Genomic DNA, 25,301 nt, shown 5'->3' with positions numbered 1-25,301 from the left:
TTTGGAATAAACGGTTCGGTAAAAGTATGCTATTTTGGTCTCCGATTAGTTATAATTCACAGGTCAGGATTTAAGTAGTCCAGCAAGTCATGATTTCTGATCGCATTGAAGCTGGCCTGGTCAGTATGGTCCATGGCTTTTCTAGTGTTCCTCAGCATTTCTATATCTTGGTGTATAGGGAAAGATTGTTGCATGGGATATGATTTATTTGTCTTGCTTGGGTTGTGTACAGAACATAACCCCATCAACCGCATCTTGTAAGATTTACAGGGATTGATTTCAGGTGAGAATATGGTGTCTATTATGTTACTTCACATATGTGAAATGTAAATTTTGTCAGCAGATGACAGACAGTTGAGTAAAATGTCCTGAGTTAATCTGAATTTTACATTTAAAACACACGCATTTTAAAACTGCCTTTCTGCACAAGTCGAGCTTAGGGTGATGCATGTTCCTTCCTGAATAAGAGCTAGTGTGTATTCAGCATGTTTTTTTTAATAAACTGCTTTATCGTGTTCCCACAGTGGTTTGGATGAGACTATCTTGGAGGAATGTTTGCAGTACCTGGAGAAGCAACTGGAGAGCAGCCAGGCACGCAAAGCCATGGAGGAATTCTTCTCTGAACGGTAAAAGGAGGATGCTTTAACCTGCTAGAGAAGTAAAAATAATGCAAACGGCACGAGGGAGGGGACACGTATTGGATTTGTGCTGGTTGGAAGACTTCAGGAATATTGGTTTCTAAGTATTGGGAAATTTATGGGTTAAAAGCTTGGGGTTGGAGTGAGTTTGACTGCAGTGGTTATGCTTTTTAAAAGAAGAATTCTGTTTTGCAAAGCCTGGGTGCTTTTAGTAGCCAGAAGGTAAATTGACAAAGGAATGTGTTTTTTAGTCTGGGCTATTGGATTGTGGTTTGATTGGGAAAGTCCATGAGGAGTTTATGTGCCCTTGCAGCCTGCAGAGATAATTTGTTTTTCAGCTTGGGGAGGTGAGGTCATTGCTGGGTGGAGCCAAGGAATGGAGGAAGACATTTTGTAAAGCGTTAAGAGAGGCAGTTTGCAGAGGAAGCTTTGGAGAGAATTGAATTCTGATCTGCCAGATGCTGAGTCCATAATTCTCCCATAGTAAGAAAGAGTAATATTAAAGCAGAGCAGTCTTGTCTGGGGACAAGTTCTGCGATGCAAGCATTACTCCATACTGTGCTGATTTTTTTTCTTGTTATCTAATGGGAAATTGAAGAATAGTATTTAAAAGGATAATTGTAAGCTGTTCTTTTCAAATGTGAAGTTAAAAAGTTTAATATTGTATTCAGTTAACCCTGAAAAGTGTGAGGTTGTCCATTTTGGAAGGACAAATTAAAAAAAAAAAAAAAAAAATTTAGAGTGCCCAATTCGTTTTTTTCCAATTAAGGGGCAATTTAGTGTGGCCACTCCACCTACCCTGCACATCTTTGGGCTGTGGGGGTGAGACCCACGCAAACACGGGGAGAATGTGCAAACTGCACACGGACAGTGACCCAGAGCCGGGATCGAACCTGGGACCTCGGCGCTGTGAGGCAGCAGTGCTATCCACTGAGCCACCATGCTGCCCTTGGAAGGACAAATATGAATGCGGAATACAGGGTTAACGGTAGGGTTCTTGGCAATGTGGAGGAGCAGAGAGAACTTGGGGTCTATGTTCATAGATCTTTGAAAGTTGCACTCAAGTGGATAGAGCTGTGAAGAAGGCCTATGGTGTGCTCGTGTTTATTAGCAGAGGGATTGAATTTAAGAACCGTGAGGTGATGATGCAGCGGTACAAAACCTTGGTAAGGCCACATTTGGAGTACTGTGTGCAGTTCTGGTCGCCTCATTTTAGGAAGGATGTGGAAGCTTTGGAAAAGGCGCAAAGGAGATTTACCAGGATGTTGCCTGGAATGGAGAGTAGGTCTTACGAGGAAAGGTTGAGGGTGCAAGGCCTTTTCTCATTAGAACGAAGAAGGATGAGGGGCGACTTGATAGAGATTTATAAGATGATCAGGGGAATAGATAGAGTAGACAGTCAGAGACATTTTCCTCGGGTGGAAAAAACCATTACATGGGGACATAAATTTAAGGTGAATGGTGGAAGATATTGGGGGGATGTCAGAGGTAGGTTCTTTACCCAGAGAGTAGTGGGGGCATGGAATGCACTGCCTGTGGAAGTAGCTGAGTCGGAAACATTAGGGACCTTCAAGCGGCTATTGGATAGGTGCATGGATTACGGTAGATTGCTGGGGTGTAGATTGATTTGTTCTTAATCTAGGACAAAAGTTCGGCACAACATTGTGGGCCGAAGGGCCTGTTCTGTGCTGTATTTTCTATGTTCGATGTTCTATGTTTTGTTTTTAAAATACCCATGCCCTATTTCTTCATGCAATCACTTCTGGAGCAAATCTTTTTTTCCAGTCTTACAAATAAAGTAAAACATTGGGATTTCTGTCCAGTATCCCAGCCACTGTTGGGATTTGGTCTGGGACCGTAATAGATGTAACAGTTTTATTCTAGTTAAATGATTTGGCCCATGTCCCTTTCAGTGGACCTTTCATTTTTTAAACAACTGGTACTTATTTCCCCATGTGTTTACTTTGGCTGTATCATAGTTTTTATCCTTTTACCTGTTTGACATATCTGTCTATGAGGTGTCATGAAGCAAATGTTTTTTGTGTGTACAAGTGCAGAGTTGATCCCAGTGTTCACAGAATTTTAACACCACACCATAACAGCTGTGTGCATTTTTCAGTTAAACAATTTTGGGCTCAAATGGCCTGAGCACATGCCAGGTTGATGAATCCATAAGCTACCAACTGTGCAGAATGAATGATTTCTCTCCCTGCCCCATTTTTCCATTATTCATTTGCCAATTGTAAGCAGCATTGGGCCTGTTCCATTGCCTATAGAAACAGCGTAGTTAATACATTTAAACAAAGACCATATTTTTGTGGTCCTCGTGGTTGAGTTTGAAAAATCTCTTAGAAATGCAATGTGTTAGATTGATTTTTTTTTTGTCTTTCTAGACGCTTGTATTGATTTATTCTGGTTTGGTAAAGTTGTGTCTCATCTTGAGACTGCTGAGTCGGTTTCCTGTCTGCGTATCAGCATTGTTTTTCCTTTCTCCTTTACAGTGGGGAACTGGTGCAAATCATGATGGCCACGGCCAATGAGAACCTTTCAGCTAAATTCTGTAACAGAGTGCTGAAGTTTTTCACAAAACTCTTCCAACTTGGTGAGTGCCATCTTCAGTTTGCTCAGCTGTTAGAAGTTAATTGTAGTGTGTGCTACTAACCTGAAAACAATGGTGTAAGAATGTTGGGCCACTCTTCACATTTTTGGGTTCTTGTGTTGAATTGCATTGTCGGCTGGATCAGGGTCAGTGCAGGATGAGGAGATGCTCAGTTCGGAAGCGCGTTAACAAACGCGACCGCGGGTAAGAAAGGACTGGGTGGGGCAGATCTATCATTCCTGCTACGGGACGAGGGCCAGGGGGGTAGCCATACTGTTAAATAAGAGGACGATATTTACGGTGAGAAGGATGGGTACGGACCCAGGGGGAACGGTACGTCATGGTCAGCGGTGTCCTAGACAGGGCACCGGTAGTCCTAGTAAATATGTGCGCCTCCAGCTGAGACAACACTGGGTTTATAAAGAAGACCAGGGCAGAAATCCCCGACGGGGTGTGGGGGAGAGAGGAAGCTACAAATGGACTTAGACCTGCTCTCTACGAGGAAAGCAGTGCACCAACACCGCCAGGCATGGGGCACCCTGTACGAGCATGGAGACAAAGCCAGCCTCACCAGCTGAGAAAGTAGGCAGCCACGAGGGAAATCGCTCAAATTAGAGACAGCAAAGGCAAACTAGTAGCAGAGCCGCAAACGATCAGCGAAGCATTTGAGACCTACTAGAGTCTGTACACCTCCGAACCCCAACAGGGCACTGGAGGATGAAACAGTTCCTTGATGGACTGGATATACCAGTCGTGGGGGAGGACAGGAAATGGGGGCTGGAAGCACCGCTAGAACTGGGCGAAGTCATGGACAGCATCAACTCCATGCTGGCGGGGAAGGTGCCTGGAATAGATGATTTCCCAGCGGACTTCAACAAAAGATTTACGACGACACTGCCCCATACCTGTGGGAAATGTTCACAGACTCGGGAGCAAGATGCACCCTGCTGCCCGCGCTAACACGAGCCTCAATCTTGCTGATATCGAAGAAAGACAAAGACCCAACAGAATGCGGGCCCTAATGACCCATTTTGCTGCTAAACATAGACGTGAAAATACTGGCCACGGTCCTTAGCGAAAAGGCTGGAGGACTGCGTAGCAGAGGTGGTAGCAAAAGACCAAACGGGCTTTGTCAAGGGTAGACAGCTAACATCGAACATCAGGCGCCTGCTGAATGTAATCATGACCCTACCTGGGAGAGAACAATTGAGGTGATCATCTCCCTGGACGCAGAAAAAGCCTTTGACAGAGTCAAGTGGAAGTGCCTCGTAGTGGTACTGGAGTGGTTCGGGTTTGAAGCAGGGTTCACCGCCTGGGTGAAACCTCTGTACAATGCTTCCACAGTGAGCGTACGGACAAATGCCTCCAGTTCTAAGTACTTCCAGCTGCACAAGGCAGGGATGCCGTTTGTCCCCGCTGCTGTTCGTCCTAGCGATCGAGCCACTGCCGATCATGCTCAAGGCGGTAAAGAACTGGAAGGGTCCAGAGATGAGACATAGAGCACAGTCTCGATCTATGCGGATGACCTGCTCCTCTACATCTCAGATCAGCAAAGCAGTTAGGTAGGAATCTTGGCGCTGTTGAGAGAATGTGGAGCCTTCTCGGGTTACAAACTCAACCTGGGCAAAAGTAAGGTCTTCCCAGTGAGCCCGCAAGGGGGAGGGGCAGAGCTGGAGGGAATGCCACTTAAACAGGCCCAACACGTTCTACTACCTGGGGATCCAAATCGCTCATGACTGGACAGGGAACCACAAATGAAACCCGACCAGCCTAACGAAGGAAGTTAAAAGGTACCTGCAGAGGTGGGACACACTCCCACTCTCCCTGGCAGAGAGTGCAGATGATCAAGATGAACGATCTGCCCAGGTTCCTCTTCCTGTTCAGATCCATTCCGATCTACATCCCCAAGACCGTCTTCAACTCATTAGAAAAACTGATTGTGGCATTTTTGTGACAACCTGTATGGGAGGGCAAACACACAAGAGAAAAATGGGAGGAGGACTTGGGGTTTGAAATAGGGTGGGGACTCTGGAGCAAAGCATTTCACAAGGTCAACTCCACCTACACTTGCACAAAGCTAAGCCTCATGGAGCTGAAAGTGGTACACAGAGCCCACTTAACAAGATACCGAATGAGGAGGTTCTTCATGGAGGATGGAGGATAAATGCGAACCATGCCAAGGAGGCCTGGCCAACCACATACCCATGTTCTCGTCTTGCCCAAGACCTGTCGGGTTCTGGACAGCCTTCTTTGAGGCAATGTCCAAGGTGGTGGGGATGAGGGTGGAACCATACCCAAGAGTGGGTCACAGAAAAGCTAGATCTATTCATGGGAAGGAGGGCTGACGCCCTTGTCTTTGCCTCCCTAATTGCCCGCAGAAGAATCCTGCTTGGCTGGCGATCAGCAGCACTACCCAAAGCCGCAGACTGGCTGTCCGAATCTCTCCAGGTGGTGAAAATCAACTTCTCCATCCGGGGGTTGGAAGAAGGCTTCCACAAAAGGGAGCCATTCACTCAGTTGTTTCAAGACCTGTATGCAGCCAACAGCCAGTAAACCAGAGGGAGCTGAAAGCAATGACACAACAACGGGGGAGGGTGGGGAAGGAACAATGAACATGGAACCCAACCAAGATCAGCAAGTAAACAATAAAATACACAGTGTCACGCCAATCACAGAAGAACAGAATTACGGAGCTGAAGAGGAAGGAAGACAATAGAAGGGGAGGGGGTCGAGGAGAAGGCAGGGGGAGGAAAGTGGGGGATCCGGTTGGGAATAAGCACCCACTGGAGAACGCAAAACAAGAAGCCACAACCGATGTAAATAGTTAAAATCAACCGATGTATATACAATTTTTCCTTTTTTTTTGTTTCACTTTATTATTTAATTCCTGTTAATTGCCTTTGTCTTTTATAACTTAAAAATCCTTAATAAAAAAACGTAAGAAAAGTTGATCTGTTTTGCTTAGTATAGTACATTAAATAAGCTGAACATTGATTCATTAGTGTAGGCGATGCCTCTGCAAATTTGAAAATGGGATACTACATGAGATACTAGCTTTGTTTTTTGTTTCAGCGGAGAAGAGCCCAAATCCAAGTCTTCTGCATTTGTGTGGCTCATTTGCTCAGCTGGCTTGCGTTGAACACAGCCGATTACATGCCTGGCTGACAAGAATGACCCATGCACCCCCTAAAGACTCTGACCAGCTGGATGTAGTACAAGAGAACAGGCAACTTCTGCAGATTTTGACTGCATGTATCGTTAGAGAAAACAGGTACTTCGAAACCCTGAGTTATGTTTCAGTAGCAAAGGCTGCGTTTAGATTACTTTTTCGTGCCTGTAAGAAAAACCTCAAGTCGCCACTGTCCCAAATAATTATATGCTGCTTTCCCCTTTGAGGGGGCGAGCTGACTGGTGGTGACACCTCAGGCAAGGGGCAAGGTTGAGAAAGCGGGCCTTCATGAGTAACCTCAGCTGCTATGGGAATTGAACCCACGCTGCTGGCCTTGCTCTGCTTCACAAACCAGCTGTCTAGTAACAGGTGCCATAAGGACATGGCTTAAAGCATCTATGCATGTACTTACAAGGAAGGAAAACCAGATGATCCAGGTAGAGAATGGAAAGAACTCGTGTTGACAGACCCACTTTTCCCTTCTGCTAACATTCTTCATGATTCTTAAATAATTTTGAAATGTCAGTAACCCTCAGACAGCAAGTATTTCCCTCACCCCTACGTTGATAAGGCTTAACCCATTGTGTATGCTTCCCATCTAAAATTGTGAGCCGCATTTTATTGGAGGCATTTTCAAATATATACACAACAAAGAAGAAAAACAAAAACCAACCATGGCAACAGCAAACAGCCAAAATATACTTACGCACCCCCCAAAAAATCAACCCCCCACACTCTACCCGCTGCCTGACGCCTGCCCCCCCTTTTAACTTTTAACCCAGACCCCCAGCTCAATCAGAAAATAATCCCCCCCCGCACCTCGCTACATAACCACTGAAATGGTTTCCCAAGCATCCTTCATCTCCAGACTTTAAACTATTTGACACTCTTTAGTTTCCTCTTGAATTCTATCCTCTACAAATTCCAAGTTGTCCAAGACATCAGCACTTGCACTCTATCCCATATTGAGTTATAGCTCTCTTATTATGTCCTTAACTACTTTCCTGCCTGCTCCCCATAATCCCTGACTTCCTTCTGACAACAGACCCTTCAATGAGTTTTGGTTACTCATTCAGGAGCTATCTACTTAAACTCTCTTTCCTCTATTTCTCTCTTCTCCTCCAAAAGCTTCAAAACTAACTTCTTCAATCTTACAGTGACAACTCCTCATTTACACTAATATCTGACTGAACCACTTGTGATCAATTGCACTGGTGAATTTAAACACTCTACTCTGTGGCGTGGAGGTAAATTGATTACTGGGACCCACTACTGAAACCTGTATTTCTAATCATTTTAATCACAGACATTATCCCACAGGAAGAGGTATAATGTCTGTGCCAACTCTTTGAAAGAACAATCCAGTTAGTTCTACTCTCCGGCTCTTTCCCCATAGCCGTGCAGATTTTTCCCCTTCAAGTATTTACCCAATTCTCTTTTGAAAGTTACTATTGCTGGTTAATAGGTGGAGCTAACCTGTTCTTGTCTCTTCTTTAGCCAAGTTGGAGAAGGTGTCTGCACTGTATTACTCAACACACTTATCCCCATGGCAGCAGAAATGTTGTCCAACGGTGATGGAACTGGATTCCCAGAGCTCATGGTTGTTATGGCAACATTGGCCAGTGCTGGGCAGGGAGGAGGACACTTGCAGCTTCACCGTGCAGCTGTAGACTGGTTAGGGAAATGGTGAGTATGTCATTAACTGGGTGAGTGATTACAATACGTCAGACCAGGAAAGTGGTCACCTCTTGAGGTGAACTAGGTTTGGCAGTGATTTTAATTAACTGCTTTGCACTCGTTCTAAAACATTAAATGTTTTAGGTTGGACCAAACTTCTTGTGGGATGTGGGTGGGAGTTGCATTTAATTGCTTCTAGTTCAGTATATTCAATTTCTGTGACTGTAAATGGTTATGTCTTTGTTTTTCAGTAAGAAATATCTTTCTCAGAAGAATGTCTTGGAGAAGGTGGGAGCGAATGTAACCCAGGGGAAGGTGAGTTGAGGGGGGATGTTGAGGTAGTAGGAATAACTGTAGGAAATTGGTGTGTGCTTAAAAATCCATAATCCCGGATTTTGCAATAATTTATTTGTAAACATTGTGTCCCTTTTTCTGCATACCCCCCCCAGCACGCAATATGATTTCATCTGGAGGCAGTTTGAATACATCTGCTTTTGACTCCCAGCTTAACATTTCTCTCTTGTGCAGCATGTAGGCATGCTTGACTGTGCATGTCACATCATGTCCTATCTTGCCGATGTCATGAATGCTATGCGACAGAATAGCGGGCAGGGATCGACGCACCTGGTGGTGGATGGTGAGGAAAGAGCAATTGAGGTTGATTCTGATTGGGTGGAAGATCTCGTTGTAGAAGAAGAGGACTCGCAAGCAGAGGACTCGGTGAGTAGTTTGCCAGTCTGCTGAAACAATTTTATTCAATGTATTGTAAACTGACAACATTATAGCTGATTGCACCTGTAGTGAGTGATATTTCTTTTCTCTCCCTCTCTCACTCACCCCCCAGGATGAAGATTCCTTGTGTAACAAGCTCTGCACATTCACAATTACGCAGAAGGAATTCATGAACCAGCACTGGTGAGAATATTAGTCCTTTTGTTAAGCTGATGGTGTGTGTGGGCTCCAGGACTTTTCCTTCTGGTCGAGTGAGTTAGAAGATTTAGGTCCGTCAAATCATCCCAACTCAACGGTCTCTCCCCACTCCACTTGGACCTAATCCCTCCAGAGTGGAAGTATCATCAATCCAAGGGTTACAATGGCTCAGGGTGAAGATCTTCCCTCCTCAGGATAACTAAAAGTAGAAAGACTTACAGTTCTATAGTGTTCTTTTACAACCTCAGGATGCCCTGAAGCACTTTACAATCAAAGTAATTGCTTGGAAGTGTAGGTACAGTTGCAATGTAGGAAACATGACAGCCAATCTGCACACAGCGGCTTCCCACAGACAGCAGTGAGACAGTGACCAGAGGTGGTAATGGTCAAGGGATAAATATTGGCCAGGATAGTGAGGAGAACTCCCCTTCAAAATAGTGCCCTGGAATCTTTTGCGTTCACTTAAGATGATGGATAGGTCCATGGTCAAATGCCCACTTAAAAAGATGGCACCTCCGATAATTCAGCAGCCCCTTGCTGAACTTAGATTATGTCGGCATCTTTGGAGTGTGTGGTAGTATGACTAGGGGTATTACGGTACCTGGAAGTGTGAGCTGCCATTGGTGCAGAGGACTTGCTGCCCATTGGCCCGGGTATGTCATGTGCCTCTCAGCTGATTGGCTGAGAGGTAGGTAGCTCCGCCTACAAGGCAGGGTATAAGAACCCGTTTTCCCCGGCAGTCTGCCATTCTTCTGTACGTCTGCTGCCAGGTCCACTTGTGTATTAAAGCCTATCGTTCGGACTTTATCTACGTTTCGTGTCCATTGATTTGTGCATCAGAGTGGAACTTGAACGTTTGGCCTTTTGACTCGGGTAGGAGCACTACCACCAAGTCACTACTGGTGCCCGACAACCAGGAAGATGGGCAATAAATATGGCCGTTGCGCTGGTTCTGAAATCAAATTTTAAGGGATACGGTTAACCTCCGTATTAGAGATGGGAGCAGAAATAAGAATCAGTAATAAATTTCATAGTTTCGTAGATCAGAGTGAAACTAGCAGATAATGTGTTTAGATGATTACTGCATTGTTACAGATACAGTTAGCAGTCATTGGTTCTGCCATTGTCCATAAGCACACTTCTCGCTGCGGAGAACATCAAATGGAATGTTCTGCCTGTTTTTGATAATGGGAGGAGGTTGCTTGACAACACACTGTTTTGCCACTATTTGGGAAGGGAACTTGTGTGATTGATTCTTCTTTGTTAATGGTGGAAATCACAAAGTTTGTGTAGTAACATCAAATTTGTTTGTTCGAGATTAAGCATGACTGAATGAGGTAGGATAAACTGATTCAATCTAATCTTTCTGTTTCAGGTATCACTGTCACACCTGTAAAATGGTGGAAGGAGTAGGAGTTTGTACAATTTGCGCTAAAGTCTGTCACAAGGATCATGAGATTTCTTATGCCAAGTACGGATCATTTTTCTGTGACTGCGGAGCAAAGGAAGATGGAAGTTGTCAAGTATGTGATGGAAATAGATTGTACTGAAGGCAAAAATGAAACCGATCTGGTGCATCATTACACCATCTGTCAGTCACTGCTTCTGCAAATTAATTTGGTGGCAGCATTTCAGATTCTCTTTGCATCCTTGTTCACGTGTCTTCAAAGCTCATGTGATTTCTGCCAACTGGGATAGGACTGCCAGGAGTTGTAATCTTTGACGGTGGACCAGTCCTGCGGTCTGGAGGGGGGCAAACTTTCCCAAGTTATCCATTCCACATACTTCTGTTCCATCTCTGTAGGACACAGAACGCTTGTACCTGTTTAATAATAAGAGGATCTGTCGCGAAAGGTTCTGTGCCTGATCCACAGGATAACCTCAATATTACCCGAGTTTCCATCTTTCACCCCTCTTCCACATTTATATGTCACGTTTTGATTAGATTAAATATCGACATGGCTTCAGCTTTCATATGTATGCTATTGACAACCAGCTCTATCTTTTGGCTCAACCAGCTCTATCTTTTGGCGAAGCCATCCTTTTCGGTACTCACGCAAAACTCCTCACTCTCACTCTGGCTTCACCTCTCCCTGGATGCTTGTTCAGGCCAAAAATTAAGATTCCAAACCCTTGTGTCCTGTTCAAGCCAAGCTGAGCTTCAAACACTCATATCCTGTCCATTGATGAGACAATTTACTTCCACCCCCACGTCACTTGCCTTGACCCTCCCTTCACCCACAATGGCAGAACCAATGACTGCTAACTGTATCTGTAACAATGCAGTAATCATCTAAACACATTATCTGCTAGTTTCACTCTGATCTACGAAACTGGATGGGCCGGTATTTATTGCCCATCCCTAGGGCGTTTGAGAGTCAACCACATTGCTGTGGATCTGGAGTCACGTGTACAAAGGACAAAGAACAATACAGCACAGAAACAGGCCCTTTGACCATCCAGGCCTGTACCGGTCATGATACCACCCTTGGCCAAAACCCTAAAGAACAATACAGCACAGTCTGTATGTAAGCCAGACCAAGTAAGGACTGCAGATTTCCTTTCCTAAAGGATATTAGTTCAGTGATAATGACAGAGCCCCAGCCACCCACTATGCCTCACTGTCCCCATGTTTTTCATGGTTCCAGGACCTGTCCTTTTAATTCCCTGTCGAATGGACATGCCTACTCCTTTATTTAAATTTAGTGTACCTAATTCATTTTTTCCAATTAAGGGGCAATTTAGCGTTGCCAATCCACCTAGTCTGCACATCTTTGGGTTGTGGGGGCAAAACCCACACAAACACGGAGAGAATGTTCAAACTCCACACGGACGGTGACCTAGAGTCGGGATCAAACCAGGGACCTCGGCGCCGTGAGGCAGCAGGGCTAACCCACTACGCCACCGTGCTGCCCTTGACATGCCTACTCCTGCTCCTACTTCGTATGCTAGTAAAATACTCGTCATGGACTCATACTTGCTTTCAAACTGAACATGACAATCTATCATGTTGTGCTTGCTGTCACTTAGAGGCTCCTTTACCATGAGAGTTGTCGATTGATCCTGCTTCAGTGCACATTACTAGGTCCAGGATAGTCTGCTCCCTAGTGGCTCTAGAGCATACTGCTCTAAGATAGTGCTCTTATGAACTAATTTTCCAGGCTACCTTTGCAAATATGATTCTCCCAGTCTACATCTAGATTAAAATTTCCCATGATGATTGAGGTACCTTTCTTACATGCCTCATTTATTACTTCCTGTATGCTCTTTCTGCAGTGTAACTACTCACACAAGTGACCTCTTAGCTTTAATATTTCTAACCTGTACCCAAACCGACTCCAGTATTGAACTAAATGTCATCCTTAATTAACAGAACTACACTGCCACCTTTTCTGAGCTGCCTGTCATTCTGATATTTCAAATACCCTTCCACACTTTGGTCCCAGCTTTCAACCATGTATCTGTAATGCCTATCAGGTCATACATATTTATGTCTATTTGTGCTAACAGCTCATCCCTTAAATGCTCCATGCATTCAGATCCAGGGTGTTAAATTCTTTGTTTTTATCATTTTTGCAATCTCTGCCCTTAACTGCTGCTCAGTCCATTCTTGTCTCTATCTGGTAATCATTCCCCAAATTGCTGGCTATTATGTTGTTGTTTCCTTTTACTCTATCTCCTCTCAAGTGATGTGAAAGAGAAAATGCTGGAAATTCTCAGCAGGTCTGGCAGCGTCTGTAGGGAGAGAAAAGAGCTAACGTTTCGAGTCCAATGACTTTGTCAAAGCTAACAGACAGAGAAAGTGGGAAATATTTATACTGTTGAGTGAGAATCTTTCATTTCAGATTCCAGCATCTGCAGTAATTTGCTTTAATCCTCTCAAGTGATCCCCTCTTTCTACTCTTTAATTTGAAGCCCCTCTACCGCCCAAGTTATATAATTTGCTAGAACTTATCCGAGCACAGTTTAGATATAGTCCGCCCCAACGGTACAGCGCCCACTTTCCCCAGTACTCGCACCAGTGCCCCATGAATCAAAATCCATCTATCCCACATCAACCGTTGAGCCAGGCATTCATCTCTCTAATTTTATTTACCGTAGGTCAATTTTCTTGTGGCTCAGTCAGGTAAAGATCTAAAGGTTATCACCTTGAGGTTCTACTTTTTAATTTGGCCCTGAGCGGCTCAGAATCCCTCAGCAGAACCTCTTTCCCAGCCCTACCTATGTCATTGGTACACTTGTACCCTAGAGGGAGTCATTCTAACTCAGCCTTTAAGATATTCATTAATCCTGCCTCCACAGATCTCGGGTAAACAATTTCATAAACTAGCAGAATTGGGTTGCCCATTTTCAACCACAAACATTTCCAGCCTTGTTTGCAAAGCTAGTAAAGATTATGTCCAAGCCAGCGCAATTTAGGCCACTTCTTCCTTCTTCTTTAAACATTGTGGGCCTTGGAGCCGAATATAAGTAAAACTCCTGTCCCCGTTCATTCTTGTATTTTGAGTTGCTAACACTAGCAGATCTTAATGTCTAATTTGGGATTTATCCATCAATAAATGACAGCAATAAAACAAACCTTTCTAAACATACAAGATGAAGCAATATCAGTTCTAAGTAGGACTGAACAATGAGGGCCACCAGTGGTGGCTGCAGTTTGGTTGCCTATTTTCCAAATTCTTTTTTCTGTGCGTCCTTTTTAATGTCAATTGACAAATACAATATTGCTGTTTCGGCAGGCTCTGGTAAAACGGAGTCCAAGCAGTGGAATCAGCTCTACCTTGAAGGAATCATCTGCCTTCCAGAATGAGCCCCGTGTCCCAGAAAGTGCCCTGCGACACCAAAGCACTTCACCAGCAGATAAATGCAAATTGATGAGTGCAGATGGCAAGACCGGTGAGGATGACAAACCAAAGAAGAGTACTTTGTGTAAACAGATTGAGGGCTGCAGGGAGGAGCTACAGAGCCAGGTGGTGAGTATGTTGTGCGAATTGAGAGACAAAGTCCATTCATGCAGTGGGATAGTTGGTCAATGAGTTACTACAAGGCTGTTTGATATAGGGATGCTATACTTGGAATCATTTTGAAGGATGTCAAAAATAATGATTTTAGTTATATAAGCACTCAGAACCCACTCTGCAAGCTTTACATCACAGGTTCCCTGTGCCTTATATAATCAAGTAAGAGGTCTTACAACACCAGGTTAAAGTCCAACAGGTTTGTTTCAAACACGAGCTTTCGGAGCGCAGCTCCTTCCTCAGGTGAGGAAGGAGCTGCGCTCCGAAAGCTCGTGTTTGAAACAAACCTGTTGGACTTTAACCTGGTGTTGTAAGACTTCTTACTGTGCTCACCCCAGTCCAACGCCGGCATCTCCACATCATTATATAATCAAGATAACAAGCAGTTGACACGTACAGATTGGGGTGTGTTGCATTTGACTCCTGGATCTATGCTGTTTTTGCATTACCTGGGACATTGGGGAGGAAATGTGAGATCAACAAAGGTTCTTGGGGTTGATGGTTTCCTGGTGATAACACCTGCAAATTGCATGTGACCACCAAGTCGGGACAGGATGTGTTGCACATGTGACACCTTCTTCGGAGGAATAGCTCAGCAGCACTCGCTGTCGAGGTTCACAGGACAAATGGCCATTTGTTGTCAAAAGGTATGTGACGACCTTGGAAATTAAGCCCCAACAAGATTCAACACCTTCTGAGAAGAGAAGAAACTTAGTGGGGTAAATAATGTTATAACACGGACAAAGGCCTTTCAGCCCACTGTGTCTGTGCTAGCCATTTTGAGAAATGGTCCAATTTGCCCTGCTTCCCTGTTCTTTCCTCATAGCCCTGAAAATATAAGCAATAATTAATTCCTTTTGAAAATTACTAATGAATCTGCTTCCACCATTTGCTGAAATCATTTTTCATATTTACCCTTAACATCATTTTTCATGATTTTGAACATCTATTGTCTCCCCTTAATTTCTCTGCCCTAGGGAGAGCAATCTCAGTTTCTGTTATCTCTCTGCATAACTAAAGTCCCTTATCCCTGATATCATTCTTATACACCGCTGTATCCCTCCCCAAGCTCTTAACATCCTTCCTAATGTGTGGTGCCCAAATTGGGCATGACCGTCCAGCAGAAACCTAACCAGTAAGTTATAAAAGTTTAGCATAAGTTCCTTACTTATGCTGTGAGGTGTGTGTGGCTATGTGAGGTGTCTGTGTCTGTCCGGCTGTGTGTGGAAATTATTTAACTCTAGCTACATGTTATCGTGCCACTTCAAAACCACCTCCATGTGCGGTGGGTGTTTGGCTGTGTAGTTGAGATTTTTTTACCTGTCCCAACATGTGTTCAGTTGTTTTTTTTAATCGTAAACCAGGAGACTCATCACAATCTAGCAATTGAATCCGGTATAAGTAAGTGCCTTGGGATACAGTTCACTTTGTTCTGCGATTTAGAGTGCATGTTTTCCAATGGGGCACTGGCTACTCTTCTGTGCTCCCAGTGATCAATGCAAGTGTACTGTGGAGAGGGAGAGATAGTTCAAAAGAGCAGTGTTTGAAAGCGATATGTCCAATGCAATACAGCTTTAAAGTAATATTTGGTTCTTTTAGGTTGTGCAGATTTTTTTCAGTGCTGAGAAACATTTTAGTTGTTTGTTAGATTTGAAATCAGTGGCTTTTTGCCAGCTGATGGTTATTGCTTGCTAGAGCTGTAAAAAACATTGTCTACTGTTGCAGTTTTTGCTCTCGTGTTTCCTGTGTTGTTGCCGGCACTGCCCACCTCTGAGCACTGTGATTAAACTTGTTGAACGACATTATTAAATTGTTGTTTGACCTTAAAGAACAACATTTATGTGCAGTTTCACACTGGTGATTTGGCATTCCTGCCCAAGGGGTTTTGGAGTGTATCTAGCAAACAAGCTTAATAATTTATGAGGCAAAACCACATTTCTACTGCGGATCAGTGAGATAAAAGATGGGAATAAATCGTTTTCTATTTCTGGAACTTGGAGTAACAATAAGTACTCCAATGACAGGTATAGCACAGGTTAGATACAGAATAAAACTCCCTGTATGCTGTTCCATCGAACACTTCCATGGCAAGTCGCGCATGGATAAGATACCTAGTAATGCACTATAGGGACTCTGCATTGTCCCTATCAAATCTTGCAATCATCTTAAATACCTCACTTCTTTTATCCTTTAATTTTCCATATTCAACTGAATACAAATGTAGATATGCAACCTGTCTCATGATTTACAATCTGGTGAATCTGCTATGCACCCCTAAAAATGCCAGTGTGTCCTTTCTTAGGTCAAGTGCCCAGAACTGATGGCATACTACAGATGGGGTCTGACCAGACCTCTACAGTTGTAACACAACTTTACACACCTTTGTATTCATGTTCCCTTGAGGCAAAAAACAATGTTCCATTAGTATTATAAAATATTTTTTGCACCTGTCATCTGGTTTTATGCTTGGTGTTCATCCATGGTTCTGTGCGTCTAGCCACTTGGTCACTGGCAACTTGATTGAAACTGTGGAGATTAATTTCACATTGGATTCTTACAATCAGCAGAGACTTTCATCTCAATAGCTTGGGCTGGGTTCAACCCAGATTCCAAAAATGAATGGCCCATATCTAACCCATTATATCAGCCAGTCCTCCTGACATAGGCAGGTGAACATAGTTTCAGTTGTCTTCTTCTAACCTTGTTCCTCTTCCCTTTTCCTAGTCTGATTGCTCCACTGCTGGGTTAGTCCTCGATATGCTAGTCTTCCTGATGGATGCTATCCAGACAAATTTCCAGCAAGCCTCTGCGGTTGGCAGCAGCAGCCGGGCCCAGCAGGCACTCGATGATCTACATACAATGGAGAAGAACATGGAAATGACTGACCAGCTGATGGTACGCCCTGGAACTGGAAATGGAGTGTTAAGGGTTAGAAAGTGTTTGGTACAGTAATTGAGTATGATGAGTGATGTAACGCTGTGTAATATATGTGAACTGTGATATTCCTCCGTAACAAGCAGTGAAAAAAGACCCAGTATCATCCAAGGTCAAATCACATGGTGTAAGCCACTCTTATATAATTTTGTTGTTAGAACTGGTCCTCCAATCACAAAATGCCAAACTATGCGAGCAGCAAACAGAAACCCATAAATAATACATTTAATAATAATCTTTCTTAATGTCGCAAGTAGGCTTATATTAACACCGCATGAAGTTACTGTGAAAATCCCCTAGTCGCCACACTCCGGCGCCTGTTCGGGTACACAGAGGAAGAATTCAGAATGACCAATTCACCTAACAAGCACATCTTCCGGGACTTGTGCAACAATTGGAAATATGTTGTAAAGCAGAGATACATTACAGAGTTGAGTTCACATTCTCCATGAGGGTGAAGCTTGGAGAATTCTCCCACCTTTATTTCAACATGCAGTTCCTACTGCCTTACTCTTTGGATCTGATTGCTTTCCTTGGAAGTATAAAGAGATATAGGAGAGTGGCAGGAATAGATTATGTGGTACTATCCTGAGTGGAAAAGTACATTATAAAATGGCATATTGCAGGGGTGGCTGTGGTAGAGTAACTGCTGTTGGAGGAATTCTAACGGTTCTGCTTCTCACGTTTAGAATAATTTTGCTCATTGCACTTTTCTTTTAATCAAGTGGGTGGGGATGTTGAAGTGTTGTTTGTATTCTGTCTGATTTGAGCTGCTACGTGCTTCTCCGTTTTGTCCTGCTTTTTTAAGGTGCGCTTTCATGAGAATTATTCAAGTTGTGTTTTTGATGCTCTGATGCTTCTAATTGAATGTTCTGATCTCTGTAGGTTCCAACCCTGGGTTCTCAGGAAGGGGCCTTTGAGAATGTGCGGATGAACTACAGCGGGGACCAAGGGCAGACAATCCGGCAGCTAATCAGTGCACACGTGCTGCGTCGTGTGGCAATGTGCGTCCTCTCCTCTCCACACGGCCGACGACAGCACCTGGCTGTTAGCCACGAGAAGGGAAAGGTGCATTTCGTTATCACATTTGGTTTTGAATGTCTCCCTGAATGGAATTTACTGTAGCTAACTATTTAGATTTTTTTTATTATATGCTCATGAGATGTGAGTGTCATTGTCACGGCCACACACGGCACATTTACAGCTGACAACTGAGTAGTTTGCAAGGCAAACATATCTGGCACTGAAATCATATATAGACCAGACATCTTCCCTGATGGATGTTAATGAACTTGGTTAGTGTTTTGAGGCAAACCTGGTAGGTGCTGTTCTGCAAGTTGCCAGATTTATCAAATTCAATTTCAATGACTGTTAACATCTTCATAGAATCATAGAATTTATAATGCAGAAGGAGGCCATTTGGCCCATCGAGTTTTGAAAGAACACCCTACCCAAGCCCACACCTCCTCCACCCTATCCCTGTAACCCAGCAACCCCACCCCACCTTTTTGGGCATGAAGGGCAATTTACACCTAACCTGCACATCTTTGGACTGTGGGAGGAAACCGGAGCACCCAGAGTAAACCCACGCAGACACAGGGAGAACATGCAGACTCCGCAGACAGTGAGCCAAGCCAGAAATCGAACCTGGAACCCTGGAGTTGTGAAGCAACTGTGCTAACCACTGTGCTACCATGCTGCACTGTCCTGCAGTTGTCTAGTACATCTGAACGTACAAAATAGGAGCGGAATAGGCCATTTGGCCCCTTGAGACTCCGCCATTTGATAAATTCTTGGCTGGCCTGTTTGTGTTTCGAGTTCCACATTCTCAGCTATTCCCTTTGATTTCCTATTGATAGATTCCTTTCCCATAGATTATTGTTAATCTTATCAATCTACCTCCGCCGTAAAAATATTCAATGACTCTACCTCAACCGCCTTCTGAGGTAGAGTACCACTAATGTAGAAATAACTTTCCAGAGTACTTCAGAGGCATAAGAGAAAAGTGAGTGCTGAATGAGAGATATATTAGGACGGGTCAACGCGCGAGATCATAGGGCGGGTCAACGCGCGAGATCATAGGGCGGGTCAACGCGCGAGATCATAGGGCGGGTCAACACGCGAGATCAGAGGGCGGGTCAACGCGCGAGATCAGAGGACGGGTCAACGCGTGAGATCAGAGGGCGGGTCGGCGCGCGAGATCAGAGGGCGGGTCAGTGCGTGATATCAGAGGGCGGGTCGGCGCGCGAGATCAGAGGGCGGGTCAGCACGCGAGATCAGAGGGCGGGTCTTAAGGGAAGTTTTAAAAGAGGAGAAATAGATGAAGAGGCAGAGGAGTTTAAAGAGGGAATTTTAGAGTTTGAGATCCTAAACTTTGAAGGTACAGCTGCCAATGGTGGCTGAATGGAGACTGGATTTGGAGGAGTAGAGAGTTTGGATCACGATTGGATGGCTGAAGGAGCTCACAGGGTTACGGAAAGATGAGTCCATGGCTGGATTTAAAAACAACACTAAGAATTTCAAATTCTAGATCGGGTGACTAGGAACCAGTGTAGAGGACGGGAGGGTCGAATGAATGAGACTGAATGTGGGATAGTGTTAGCCTGTCAGTATTTTGGATGAGTTAAAGTTTATAGAGGATAGGATGGGAGGCAGGTCAAGAGGGCATTGGAAAATCTGGAGATGTCAGAGCATTGATAAAGGATTCAGAAGTAGTTGGGCTGGGACCAGGCTGGGGCGATGTTATAGAAGTGTCAGAATGTGTTTTTTGTGATGGAGAGCATATGGGGTTGGAACCTCCGCTCAGGATCCATTTGAATGCTGCTGGTGTGAACAGTCTAGTTTAATCCAAGACAGTTCCTGAGGAAAAGGGTGAGATCAGAAAGTTATCCAAGACTGGAAATCAGACAGACAGTCCATTGGAGCTCCAATTTTGACAACCGTGTAATGGATACATCCACAGAATATCTTTTGTTCAGACTTGACACCATTTATTTTTCCATGTTATAGATCACAGTATTGCAGCTATCAGCTTTACTCAAACAGGCTGACTCAAGCAAGCGAAAACTGACATTGACTCGCCTAGCTTCAGCGCCTGTTCCTTTCACTGTTCTGAGTCTGACCGGAAACCCATGTAATGAGGATTACCTCGCTGTGTGTGGACTCAAGGTAAATGATGCCTGAAACCTTCAGAAAGACGCATCTCTTGTTGAATTTGTTTAGGTGGGATTGTGTCCTTGCCTCCAGAGATACAATCCTATTTGGTTCACAGACGCAAATCTTGGAATTGAACCCAGGTCCATGGTGCTATGAGATAGCAGTGCTAGCCATTGTCCTACCGTGCTGCCAAATGCTATCAAAGATGAAGGACTTTGGTTACTCGAGAAGCTGGGATTAGAGGTGATCAAAATTATCACGAGTTTTTTGATGGCGAAACTGGCTCTACTGGCAGAGGATTCAGATTTAATTTAATTGGTAAAATGTCCAGAGAGAAATTAGAATTTTTTATACAATGGGATATTTCAATCTGGAATGCACTACCTGAGACCTCTGTGTTATGGCAATTGTATGCTCGATGTTCACCCACACGGGTGTCTTACCTCTCTGTTTTACTTTAAGTGCCGCCCTGTCACATGTTTGATGAAAGCACAAATCCAAAACTTTTTGGAAACATCATGGTGCTGTGATGGAAAGCACAGCCTTCTGGAAGGATCTCAACTGTGTTGAAAAGGCCATTAGGAGGGTTTGAATGTCGTTATGGCACCGGCGGAAGGGAAGGAAACAGAGGTGGTTGTGGCATTGGATGCCGAGAAGGCATTTGACCGGGTAGAATGGGGGTACCTGATGGCAGTTCTGGAACGGTTTGGGATTGGACCAAGATTTGTGAACTGGGTCTCGGCAGGGGGGTGGAGGTGGGGGAGCTGCCATTCTGTAGGGCAGGGACTCACTTTAGGTATCTGGAGGAGCAGGTAGCCGGGGGGGCCTTCGTAGGAACAGCATCACTAGTTTAGTGGGGAGAGTGAAAGCCGATCTGGCAAGGTGGGATGGTTTCCCTCTGTCACTGGCGGGTGGGATACAGGCGGTTAAAATGAATGTGTTGCCGCAATTTCTGTTTATTTTTCAATGCCTACCAATTTGAAAATGAAAATCGCTTATTGTCAAAAGTAGGCTTCAAATGAAGTTAATGTGAAGAGCCCCTAGTCGCCACATTCCGGCACCTCTTCGAGGAGGCTGGTACGGGAATTGAACCATGCTGTTGGTCTGCTTTACAAGCCAGCGATTTAGCCCAGTGTGCTAAACCAGCCCCTATGCTCAAGGATTTTCCTGCTTTATTCAGGGAAATTGAGGGAAGGATTACCTCGTTCATATGGGGAGGGAAGGTGGCCAGAGTGATTCCCAAATCTGAACACATCTTGGATTGTCACGGGGAGGAGGCATTAAGGCACACAAAGAAATCCTGCAAATGTTCAAAATAGGTGTAAAATTTCACACATCATATGGGGAGGGAAGGTGGCCAGAGTTAGAAAGGTGCTGCTACAGAGGGGAAGGCAGGCAGGGGGTTTGGGTCTTCTGAACCTGAGTATTACTACTGGGCGGCGAATGTGGAGAAGGTGCTGAGCTGGGTCAGAGGGGTCGATTCCCAGTGGGTCAGAATGGAGGAGAATTTGTGCAGGGGATCAGGATTGAAAGCACTAGCAACAGCACCGCTCCCGATAGCCCCGGGGAAATACTCAGGGAGTCCGGTAATAATAGCTTCATTGAGAATTTGGAGGCAGTTTCGCCAACTGGGGGCAGGGTCAAGGGAAATGCCGATTCTGGGGAACCACAGATTTGAGCCAGGGAAGTGGGATGGAAGATTTCAGAAATGGGAAGAGAAGGGGATTAAGACAAGATTTGTTTCTTTGGGGTCAGTTTGCAGGATTGAGGGAGTTGGAAGCGAAGTATGGGCTGGAGCAAGGGGAAATGTTCAGATACATGCAGGTTTGGGATTTTGCCTGGAAGGAGATACCGAGCTTCCCGGAAGGACCGGTGTCCACATTGCTGGAGGAGGTGCTGACGACGCAGGGACTGGAGAAGGGGGTAGTGTCAGCGGCGTATGGAGCTATTTTGGAAGAGGATAAGGCATCACTAGAAGGGATCAAAGCGAAGTCGGAGAAAGAGTTGGGAGAGGTTATAGAGGAAGGGGTCTGGTGTGAGGTGCTCCGGAGGGTAAATGTCTCCACTTCATGTGCAATGTTGGGGCTGATACAGCTGAAAGTGGCATATAGAGCGCACCTCACGAGGGCGAGGATAAGCCGATTCTTTGAAAGAGTAGAAGATGTGTGTGAGCGTTGCGGTGGGGGAGGGGGGGGGGGGGGGGGGCGCTAATCACGTTCATATGTTTTGGTCCTGTCCAAAGCTAGAGGATTACTGGAAGGAGGTTTTTAGGGTAATTTCCAAGGTGGTGCATGTGAAACTGGACCCCGGGTCCCCGGGAGGCCATATTCGGGGTGTCGGACCAGCCAGGGTTGGAAACGGGTGCGGAGGCAGATATCGTAGCCTTTGCCTCGTTGATCGCCCAAAGGCGGATCCTGCTGGGATGGAGAGCGGCCTCTCCACCCTGTACCCTGGCGTGGCGGGGGGACCTGTTGGAATACTTGACCCTTGAGACGGTTAATTTCGAACCGAGGGGAAGCTCAGAGGGGTTCTACAAGTCATGGGTACTATTTATTATGCACTTCAAGAACTGGATAACATCGAACATTAGTTGGGGGGGCGGGGTGGTGGAGGGGGCTGTGTATATTAAGGATGACTGGGTAATCCCTGATTCCTTTTTGTCATTTGTTTATGTAAACATGCGGGCTGATGTTTGGGGGTTGGTGGGTGGATGGGATCGTTGTTATTGTTATGGGGTTTGACATAATTATTGCTAATTATTGTTTATTGTTGGTGGGTGTAAATACGGGAGAAAATGTGAAAAAGGAGGAGAATAAAAATATTTATATAAAAAACTGTGTTGAAAAGGCATAATTATTGGTCGGCGCTCCCTCTAGCAATCCTTATTAGACATTGAAAGAGGACAGCATCAGATTGGTTGTGTTGACTGCTCAGTCAATTAGTTTGCTCAGCTCACTGTCTAGTTTCATATATCAATAATAATTCCTTGGGTTAAGGTCCAGATCACTAATGTTGACCATGAAACCGTGCTCCAAGCTGTGGAATCACATTGGGGAGGGATTTTTAAAAACTGTTATCACCATACCATTCAAGATTCCCTGTCTGACGGGGTATTATTGATAACTGACAAGAGACCTCGGTCACGTTCCAGATATTTCCCCGTGGCCATGCATAGATCACTGACTTTCCTTCTCTGGGTCATCTCGTGGTCATCCCGTTCCATGTTTAACATTTTAATATATGATCGGGTCGCAATAACGTAATCTGTATGTGCCTCATTCTCCAGGACTGTCATGTTCTGACATTCAGCAATTCAGGATCAGTCTCCGATCATCTTGTTCTCCATCCACAACTCGCCACTGGTAACTTCATCATTAAAGCAGTGTGGCTGCCAGGATCACAGACAGAGCTTGCGATTATAACAGCAGATTTTGTCAAGGTAAGGCTGGGGTAGCAGAGTAAAATCTTTTAGCTGCTCTGCGTTTCTCTTGTGTAACCATGCAGTGGCTAAACTGGTCTTAGTCCTCATTTCAAAGTTGCTTTAATTTAAAGTCGGACAATTCACATGCTCTAGCAACACGAGCTGCTGCAGCAAAACAAGTTAAAAGTGAGGCGCATTTTGAAGTTCATTCACCAGCTGTGTCCTCACCTCTGTTCACAGGTTTATGACTTGTCCACTGATGCTTTGAGTCCAATGTACTATTTCCTTTTGCCGAGCTCGAAGATCCGTGACACAACATTTTTGTTCAATGAAGAAGGGAAGAGTATTATTGTTATCATGTCTTCGGCTGGTTATATCTACACCCAAGTGATGGAAGAAGCAAGCAGTGCTCAGCACGGACCATTCTATGTCACCAATGTGCTTGAAATCACACACGAGGATCTGAAGGTCTGTGGAAAAAATTATCAAGTTCACGTAGAGTTTTGTACAGTGTAATCACTTTATCCAAGTATAATATATTCTCGTTGGTGATGGCACCATGGAAGGCCTCTTCAGTCGAGCACCACAAGCCAACTGGGAAGTGGTGAAACTCAGTTGCTAGAATGGCTTGGCTAGGAATTAGAATTGGGTTGGCTAGGTTAGTTTGAAATCCTCTGGTGAAGGGTCTGGACTTGCAATCCAGACATTGTAAATTCAACACCCAAATTGTTGATTTGTGAAATTTAGGTCAATAAAACTGACAATTTAGGGCTGACAAGGAAACAAATTTGTTGTCCCTACCTGGTCTCACCTCTGAGTGACTTCAGGGCTACTAGAAATGAGCAGTAAATGATAATGTCTTACCATTGTCACCCATATCCGAACAACAGATTCTAATATCCTCTGCTGCCCCTCTTCTGTGTTTTTTTTAAATTTAGAGTACACAGTTATTTTTTAATAATTTTTTCCACTTAAGGGGCAATGTAGCGTGGCCAATCCACCTAACCTGCACATCTTTGGGTTGTGGGGGTGAAACCCACGCAGACACGGGGAGAATTTGCAAACTCCTCACGGCAGTGACGCAGGGCCGGGATTCGAACCCTCAGCACCGCAGTCCCAGTGCTAACCACTGCGCCACATTCCGCCCTCCCTCATCTGTGTTAAGGATTGATCCATCAAGCTACCAAACACATTTTAAATCAAGCCCTTTCTTATCTCTATGTGATGTCACATTGTTTGAGCTGCCTGGTCTCCAGATTATTATTTCCAGTTAATCTGGTATGCAAGAAGCATAATGCTTTACAATCTGCATTTTTAGAAGTAGGTAAGGCCAAAACATTGTTATTGGAACACTGGGTTTCATGGCAAGGTGTATAATATGTTCTGGTGTAGTTTAGCTGTGACAGTGAATGTAGCAACTAAGAATATTTAAGACAGGTTAGAGAAATGGTGACGGAAAGGGGGACCTAGGCGGGCATGTTGGGCCGAATGGCCTGTTCTATGTTGTAATTTCTATGCAAGTATGTATGGAGGTGCTTAAAGTTACAGAAATGTTTTATTTTCATTATCGGGTTTGCTGTAAAGGCAGGCATTTATTGCCCAACACTTATTGCCTTGAGACAGTAGTGATTTAATAGGTTTGCTGTGTGACTTCAGACGGCAGATAAGAGTGAGCAATGTTGGTGTGGGACTGGACTCGCATAATCTGACAGTCTCATGGTTACTCTGACTGACACAACTATCATGATGGAGTTTAAAT

General features: G+C 44.6%; 1 protein-coding gene across 1 annotated transcript in view; it reads left to right on the top strand.

Moving 5' to 3' along the window:
- ubr4 (ubiquitin protein ligase E3 component n-recognin 4) overlaps nt 1–25,301 on the top strand; it is a 207,540-nt gene that overhangs the window by 62,311 nt on the left and 119,928 nt on the right. Inside the window, 14 exon segments of the mRNA XM_038822101.1 lie at nt 525–626; nt 3,140–3,240; nt 6,310–6,508; nt 7,904–8,092; nt 8,335–8,398; nt 8,612–8,803; nt 8,928–8,998; nt 10,389–10,536; nt 13,753–13,986; nt 16,756–16,926; nt 17,851–18,033; nt 19,975–20,133; nt 23,408–23,560; nt 23,783–24,010. Of these exon segments, the coding sequence (XP_038678029.1) occupies nt 525–626; nt 3,140–3,240; nt 6,310–6,508; nt 7,904–8,092; nt 8,335–8,398; nt 8,612–8,803; nt 8,928–8,998; nt 10,389–10,536; nt 13,753–13,986; nt 16,756–16,926; nt 17,851–18,033; nt 19,975–20,133; nt 23,408–23,560; nt 23,783–24,010 (2,194 nt within the window).

Source organism: Scyliorhinus canicula, chromosome 16 (genome assembly GCF_902713615.1).
Source record: "Scyliorhinus canicula chromosome 16, sScyCan1.1, whole genome shotgun sequence".
In the NCBI taxonomy this organism is placed as follows: domain Eukaryota; kingdom Metazoa; phylum Chordata; class Chondrichthyes; order Carcharhiniformes; family Scyliorhinidae; genus Scyliorhinus; species Scyliorhinus canicula.
Note: the sequence above shows the minus strand (reverse complement) of the source record. Positions and strands in the feature narration are given on the sequence as shown.